General features: G+C 45.7%; 1 protein-coding gene across 16 annotated transcripts in view; it reads left to right on the top strand.

Annotated features, from left to right (window-relative positions):
• Window positions 1-2,641: 2,641 nt before the first annotated feature.
• The window catches only part of ZNF618 (zinc finger protein 618), a 177,740-nt gene continuing 172,021 nt past the window's right edge, over window positions 2,642-8,360 (top strand). For all 16 annotated transcript variants that reach the window (XM_087869445.1, XM_087869441.1, XM_087869453.1 and 13 more), the window contains exon 1: window positions 2,642-2,753. In XM_087869445.1, the coding sequence (XP_087725571.1) occupies window positions 2,721-2,753 (33 nt within the window). In that variant the 5' untranslated portion in view covers window positions 2,642-2,720. The remainder of the gene's footprint in view (window positions 2,754-8,360) is intronic.

Here is an 8,360-nt window from a genome sequence, read left to right as displayed (position 1 = left end):
TGGATCCCCAAACCTATCCAAGGATTTAAGGATCCTTGATCTAGAGAGAGGCTGCCATCTGATTAAGAGCGGGAGAGGAGGGATGCTTCCACCCACCCTTCCAGGTGGATGTTATTTCTCCTGGAGTCTTTGCGGACCCCTGCCCGGGGTTGGTTTAAGTCCGTCCTCTGTCTCTTGCACCTGTGCATTGTGCTCTTGGCACCATTTTGCGATGGTTTAAACAGTGTGGACCTTAGACCAACAGCATCAGAATCACCTGGGAACTTGTTAGAAAATGCAAATTCTCAGTTCCTACTCCTGACTGAATCAGAAACTCTGGGGTGGGGCCCAATATATTTGTGTTCAAACAGGCCCTCCTGGGTGAGTTGCTAAAGTTCCAGAAGGGCTGCTGCCAGCAATCCTCTTCTTTACGGTGTGACTGCCTTACTAGACAGAACATGCCTAGCACATACTTAGTGCTCAGTGAAAACTTCCTGCATGTGTTTTCCACATTGACAGGGCAGGGTTTATTTTTTACCTTTGGTACCCTACAGCTTTGAGCCACGGGGACTGAGACTCAGTATCTTTCGGGTCCAATTTCTTTGGACCTCAGGGCCTAAAGATAGGCTTGGCTCCACGGGGTAGAGGAGGTGGCCTGGCTTTGAGGCAGGTGCCCAGGAACCTTCACACACGGCTGAAACCAGAGAGCCATCAAACCTGGAGCATCTCTCTGGGTAACAAGGCCTCAGCCACATGGTGGATGAGGGGCAGGCGGGCAGGGGGTTGCCTGGCCATCACATATGCCCAGGGCTCATGGGAGCCCAATTCTGCCAGACTCCACAGGCTGACCTGCTTCGCTCAGTGCCTGCCCTAACATCCTTGGCAGAGCCTGCCACATCTCTGCCAGGGACACACTTGCCAGGCTGGCTGGAGGGAAATGGCCACTTTTTATTTTTAATGACTCCAACGTTTTACAGAGGAGGGAATGGTTGGAAGATCCCTTTTAACTTCATTTGTGTGTTTGGTCTGGGGAAGAGTTGCGTCTCTTAATTCTTTGCCTCTTATGTAGGGTTATATTCCCATATTTTCCTTCTACAGGGAGAGAGAGTATTTTCCTATACCGTTCCTTAGTTTCCCGACATTCTAAAAAATAATAAATTTTTCTGAGGGGTGCAGGGAAAAAATTTCTGGGAAAAAACCCCTCTTCCTATCTCCTATTGATCCAACTATTTGAACATTAGAAAAAAATTTGTTTTGATTTTTTAAGGTGGGAACAGAGGAAGGATATCTGTTTACTCTTAATTTCCAGTGTGTTCATTTTTTAAAAAAGTATCCTTACATTTTTCTCTTAGGAGGGGTAAAGAAAGATTTCTCTCATCTCATATGGGCAGTTCTTCAAATTTTTATTCTAAAAAATCAGTCATCTGTGGGAAATGTGGGATGGATCCAGTAATCCTTCTTGTGTTGTTATGGGCTAGATCCTTCACACTTTTAATTAAAAAAAAAAAAATAGATATTTTTGGGAGGTGAGGACAGGAAAAAAAAAAAAATCCCGATTAGAACTTCTCAAGTCATAGGGAGGCAGTTCCTCAAATTAAAAAAAATAAATCTCATATTTTAGAGTGTTGGATAGAAATAATCTTGTTCATTTATTTCACATAGAAAAGAGTTTCTCAAATTTTTCTTCTTAATATCAAATTGATTGGGGGATATAGGAGGGGGGGCTAGCCCCCCTTAACCTTTAACCCCTAGTGTCTCCCTCACCCAGGGCCAGTTTTTTAAACTTTTATTTTTAATATAAATCTGTTCTTTTAGAAAAAATGTTGACAAAGGTAGACAAATATTTTCTTCATCCCGCATTTCACATAAAAGCAGCTCCTTAAATATTTATTTTAAAAATCCATCTGATTGGGGGGGCTAAAAAGAGTCCCCTTAACCCCTCTTGTCTGACCCAGGGCTGGTTCTTCAAACTTTTATTTTTAAATGACATTAGATTTTTTTTTTTTTTGGAAGAGGGGGCAGGCAGGGGCAAGAGGAACATGCCCACTGAGCCTCGCGACTCCTCCATAAGGCCAGCTCTTCAAACTTTATTTAAAAAATCAATCTGATTTTTGGGGGGTGGGTGGGGGGAGCAGAAGAGTTCCCATTAACCCCTTGTGTTCCGCCAAGAGGCGGCTCCCCAAACTTTTTTTCCACCGCGAACATGACCTTTGCGAGGGGCTGGCGAGCGGGGTGCGAGCAGAGGGGCGCCGGGGGGCGGGCGCGGGGGGCGCGGGGAGGGCAGTGCGCGGCGCGGGAAAGTTTGGGGGGCGGCGGCGCCGCGGCCCGGGGGCTGGCGGGCGGGCCGGAGCGGCGCGCCCGGGGGCCGGCCGGCTTTGTGTGCGGCGCGGAGGCCGGCGGCGCGGAGGCCGAGGCCGAGGCCCGGAGCTCGCGGGCCGCGCGGCGAGGCCGGCCCGGGGGCGGGCAGGGCGGCGGGGGGCGGCGGCGGCCCCGTGAGGGGCGGCTCGGCGGCGGCAGCGGCGGCGGCGGCCGGTGCGGGCCGGGGGTGGGGGCGAGGGCCGGGCGCCCCCCCCGCGCGCCCCCAGCGCCCCCGCCCCCCCGGCCTGAGCGGGGCGGGCGGAGGAGGGAGCGGCGGCGGCGGCGGCAGCGGCGGCGGCGGCGGCGGCGGCATTGTGCGCGCACAAGCAGCCCGGCCCGGGAGGAGCAGGACGCGCCGGGGCCGCCTCCTCCCGCACGGACCCATGAACCAGCCGGGCGGCGCGGCGGCTCCGCAGGTACGACGGGGGGCCGGGGGCATGCACCGCGCGGGGGACCCCGGGGGGCCGGGGCCCGGGGCGCTGCGCCACTTCATTGCAAGATTTGCAAAATGCAAAGTGCCTGGGCACGTTTGCGGGCTTTTTGTGGGCGCAAACCGGGGGGTCGGGGTCTGGGGAGCCCCCCCGGGCGCCGCGGGGCGTGAGGAGGCTGGGGGTGACGCGGGGGTCTCTTCGGGCCCCCACCCAGCGCCCCCTCCAGCCCCGGGCTCGGACCGGAGCCCAGAAAACAAAGCGGCGAGAGAACAGAGCAGCCATTTCAGTTTGGACAATTCACATTTTGCAAAAATGCAACCCCTTCCAGCTCTCCCCCCCTCCCCCCCAAATTTGCAATTTTCCCCTGACCCCCTCTGCGCTCGGGGTCCCTGATGACCCCCGGGAGGTCTTTCCCCTCTGGCCCCCCATCTTTGCAACAATCTTTTTTTTTTTTAGGCCATATTTCTCTTTCTCAATTTTTTTTTCTAATTTTTCTTCAAACGGCAGTTTTTTCCCATTAAAACGACGCCACCTAGAGGATACTATTTTGTAAATAAAAAAAGAAATTAAAATTGAAAAGAAATATTTTTTATTTCTTATTTTTTCAAAAGTTTGCACTATAAGGCAGTGGTGGGGGAAAGGATTCTTTTTTTTTCTTTTTTGGTGTGAAAATTTTCACTTTGATCTTTCCGGGAGCATGGAGACAATTTTTATTTCTGAAGCCAAATCCAGATAATATGTAAATGAAAATTAAGCTGGAATTTGAATGAATTCAGTTTTTGAGGGGGAGAAAGCAGAAAGCCTCCTAAAACCGAAGTCAATTTGGCTTCCTAACTCATTTTAGTTTGACAAAAAAACTAATTGGAATGAGGAAAGGAAGGAAATTGTTGAGTTTAGAGAAAACTGGGAGAATTGGCTTTATGAAGCAATTAGAAATTGTACTTCATTGTAATTTGGAACTTGTTTAGCCCAGCGGGCAGAAAAGACTAATTTCACCATTTGGCAATGTTTAAAGTTTTTCTGTTTTCAAGAGGGAAGGATTTAAGAGAGAAAATAGATCCTAAAATGTTGGCTTTGGACACACCCAAAAATTGTAGGTTTTTTTTTTTTTTTTCTAATTTTGCATTTAACATTTTACTGCATTTAAATCCCAAGGTTCTAAAGAAAAACAGAAACTGGAAAAGTTAGAGTGAAATCTGTATTTTTTCCCTGCATTTGTTGGGTTTTGTGTTGTTTTTTTTTTTTCTTTTTGTTTTTTGTTTTGATGGGATAATTAAGACTATTTACTGATTTTGTTTCCTGAAAGGTTTAGGCATTTCTTTTTTTGTTGTTGTTTTATCCAGAAAATGTCAGGAACCTTTTTTGAACAATATTCAGTGAAAAAAATGTAAATTCATTTCATTATACAAATTGAGTAGCCCACAGATTTGTAGGAGAGACCGCCATTAAAATAAGATATGCATAATTAACATTATTATGAAAAAACTAACAGTGGATTCAGAGAAGCTCATTTTTTATGATATGCAACTGAATCAGTTGATAAAGACAAGGGTTGAAGAATCCTTGGTAGGAGAGAATTTTTCCTTCTCTGTGCTTGCTTACTCTTCCAATTTGAAAAATTTATTATTTTTTAAAAATCCAGATTGGTTTTAGGCCTCTTTGATTGTGATGTGGGGTTGGTAGTTCATTTGCATTTGGTATTTTTCACAAATTTGACTACTTTCAAAGGGGAAAAGAAAATCCATTCGCTTTGATCATTTTGGGGGGGGGTCTGTGATATAAAAAAACACAAATTTTACTGACTTAAGAAGGAAAGATAAAAGAAGGGAGGACAGAGAGGAGATGAAAATTCTGATTCTGATCCATCTTCTCTAGTGGAACACTTAAGTTTGCTGAAAAAATGGGGTAAAACACCAATTCGGCTGATTCTAGCATCAAAATTTAATTTTTTTTAAAGGAAAAAAAATGAAAATAGACAGAAAAGCCAAACCCAAAGGTACTTGCTCTTGGAACATGAAAGCACAAATGCAAACAGTATTTGGTGTAGTTTTTTCGGCCTTAAGATGAAATCAAATGAAGGTGAAAACAAAAAAATTTTTTTCTTAGAAGACAAATATTGACTGAATTGAAATTTAACAGAGGAAAATAAGGTACCCACCCAAAGTTGAAGGGTTATTTGTGATGAATTAGTATCTGGTTGAACTTGTTGGAGATTTTGAACCAAAAAAAAAAAAGTTTTAATTTTTCTGTTCAGAGGAGGGGGGGATACTGTTAGCATTGGCAGGGTGGGATCTTGGTGGGACCTTGTGTGGGGGTTGATGGTGGGTCTAGGGGGTTGACGGGGCTAGGACAGGAAACCCTGTGTTCCTTTCGCTAGCTACCAGCTGGTCTTGGAAAAAATGGTGGCCCCAGTTCATGGATTCCCACCCCGTTTTGTGGGGATTCAAATTTCTGAGGGGATGCGAATTCTGTGAAATATGTTTGACAGTGGCAGAGGTTCGACATTTCCCATCATCACCATTGCATTTGGGAGATTTTATTTTTTTAGTAACGAAATCCTTCAGGGCTGACTGGCCACATTCTGACATATTTGGAATGAGGGTGTTTTTTTTTTTTTTTAAAGTAGCATAATTAAAAAAAATTTTTTTTTCTGTTGAATTATTTAGGCCGATGCTTAGGACGGTCAAAGAATTTGTAATTTCCAAGGGCCCTGGAGGCCTCATGAGACAGTAGGCCTGAGTTTAGCAAGTGATGGAGGGGAGCTCTGCCCTGGGCTGGGGAGGGGTAGGTGGACACCCCTACTGGGCATCGGAGAAAAAGTCAGGGCTGTAGATAACAGGTTATTTTTGGTGCAAGGAATAAAAATATTGCAGCAAGTCCCTTTGTGTGTCCTGGGTCTCCTGACAACTCAGATTCCTTCAATTCCATTCTGCTGAAATTTCGTTGTGTTGTCTGTGGTTTCAAGGGAACCCCTGGCGAGGAATTGAAAATCATTTCTGTTTTGTAGACTTGTTTTTTCCTTTTATAAAAAAAAAAAAATTGGTTATTCTGATCATGTTTGTTGTAAAGGAAATGGAGGTGCATGATGGTACTGTTGGGGGCGGGGTCAGTTCTCTTTTGTTTCTATTGGCGTCTCCCAGGACTGAGTTCTGACCTAGGCCTTGGCCTCTCTCACCTCCTATTTTTGATGGAAGTGTGACCAGAAATGGATATATGAGCTCATTTTTATTAGCCTATGTCTGTTCACCAAACTCTCTTATAATATTGGGCAAAAAATCTGGCAAATTGGACTTGAGGGGTGGTAATTTGATGATGGGCTGAGTTATTTTGGTGAAAGATCATTTATACTGTTTCACAGTAGAGACTCTTATTACTTAATGTTTTGCTTTTCTGCCTAAGGAGGTTTTTTTTTTTCTTTCTTTCTTTTTTTTTTTCTAATAAGGTTTGAAATTTCAAGGGCCTGCTTTATAGCTTGACTTTGGACCAAGCTAGGAAAAAGGGTTTGCTTATACTTTCAGCCCTGCACAGAGGTGAACTTGAACAAGGGCTCTTGCTTTTGCAGAAGAAAAGCAACAAAGATGGCTGGTCAGTGTAAGGCTGACCTCTCCCTGGTTCTAGAAAATAAACAGCCAATGGTTTGTTTCATTTGAGAAACAGAGTTTAAAAACTCCTCCGTTGTCACATACAACACCCCCCCCCCCCACCTTTGACTCGGCTTTTGGCATACTGCTACCTCTGACCTCAGAATCCTCGTGTCTTCTCCTTGGTGGAGTGATGAGAACTTCCCATGCCGTGTTTTACTGGATGACTTTTCATGGTCGTGGTGAAAATTTAGAATTTTTCCATGCTCTTGTTATTTTTGGGGTCAGTTGTATCACCAGAGGGTGATGTAAAGTGAAGTGGCTTTGTGGGTCTGCAGGAGCCCTAGTTCACCCAAGGTCTTGCTGTATGACCTTGGGCAAATCACTCTTAACTTCTGAGCCTCAGTTTTTGAGAGCTTTGGATCTGAAGAAGGATAATAATAAGTAGGTTTCATCTCTGATTCTGACTTCAAGTGATTGGCTGTAGCTGCCTAGAGTACTGTGTTGAGAAGGATTCTGAGGTCACATCCGGATGCCTGGGTTCTGGAGAGAGGGGTGCAGTGTGCATCACAGGGCGAGGACTACACCTCTTATTCACCATACTCAGGGCTAGGTTGTGGATCATGACCACTGTAAAATCAACTTAGTGGCTCACAGCATCAAAAAAGAAAAAAGAACGGAATAGAACATAGAAGGACACAAAAGAGCAGAGGCACAGCACAGTATGGAAGATAAGTGTTGTCTCATGAAACTTTTGTTTTATTTCCATTCGCCGATCCGTGTGCACGATAAATGTAATTCCTACCGTGAGCCACTGTTAAAGGAGTTGGCAAGGTACTGGACTCGTGACCCACCTTGATATGCTGCAAATACCCCGCACTTTCCCACTTAGACTCTTCTTTTCTCACTTATTATCCCAGCGGACTTGGACGTGAACCCTGTGGAGTAGGTGTCCTGTGCCACATGGTTTGTCTCCTGGCTGAGCCGGCCTTCCGGGCCACCTGGGAAGAAGTCTCAGCTGCATGGCGGTCAGGCACGCACCCCAGCTTGTTGGCCTTGGAGAAGCCTAGAAAGACAGGTGCTAGAGCGGAGGCAGCGTCTCTGCCGCTTTCTCTTGCCGGAAAGGAGATTTTTAAAGAAGCCTGGAGTACCTGTCTTGGTAGGAGAGTGAGCAGCCACACTTACTTTTTCTCCCTCACTTTTACTTCAAATTGCCATAGGAGTTTTTCTGGTCTTAAGCCTTTGTGTTTGCGCTGTATTTAAATTTTAACGGGACTCTGCGAGCGTCTGTATTTTGGTGTGTGCGCTTCCTAGAAACTCCCGAATTGCTCTTTGTCTCCTCATCTGTTACAAGTGTCAGACCGGCACTGTCCAGTGGAAATAGAATTTGAGTCACAAGTGTGAGCCACACACCCAATGTTAAGCTTTCTGGTGACGCCTAAAGAAAGTAAACAGGTGGAATTAATTTTAATAATGTAATTTATTTAACCCAGTATATCCACAACATACCATCCTTTTCAGTATCTCATTCGTATAAAGAATTGCTACCGTGATATTTTATATTCTTTCTTTGGGAGCTAGTAAGTGTTTTTTGACTAGCCACATTTCATGTGCTCAGTAGCCACATGTGGCTCGTGGCTTCCGTCTTGGACAGCACAGGGTAAGACAGGGTAAGACCAGTGTTCCATCTAGTCGTTACGGGGTGGCCTCGGAAGGTTGGTGACACATCTTTCAAAGCTCTTGGTTTTGTTGGTGGGACTTCCTTCCTGAGCCCTAGATGCTCAGCCTGTAGTGGTGAAGAGTTCCACCGTTGAACCTCTTCTGGCTGCAGTGGTCCACACCCCTTCTTTATTTGTCCCCGAGCAGTCTTCTGCCAGGATCAGGCCAGCACGCTTTAGTTCAACATGACAAATGATGGCTGGAAACCCCGGGATGATGTGTCTCAGCATGTGTGCCCTTGAAGTCGAGAAGAGCAGGTGCAGGCGGTGGGTTTTAAATAAAGTATGGCCTC

This window comes from Ursus americanus, chromosome 18 (genome assembly GCF_024610735.1).
Source record: "Ursus americanus isolate L20-20 chromosome 18, mUrsAme1.1.p, whole genome shotgun sequence".
NCBI lineage: Eukaryota > Metazoa > Chordata > Mammalia > Carnivora > Ursidae > Ursus > Ursus americanus.
Note: the sequence above shows the minus strand (reverse complement) of the source record. Positions and strands in the feature narration are given on the sequence as shown.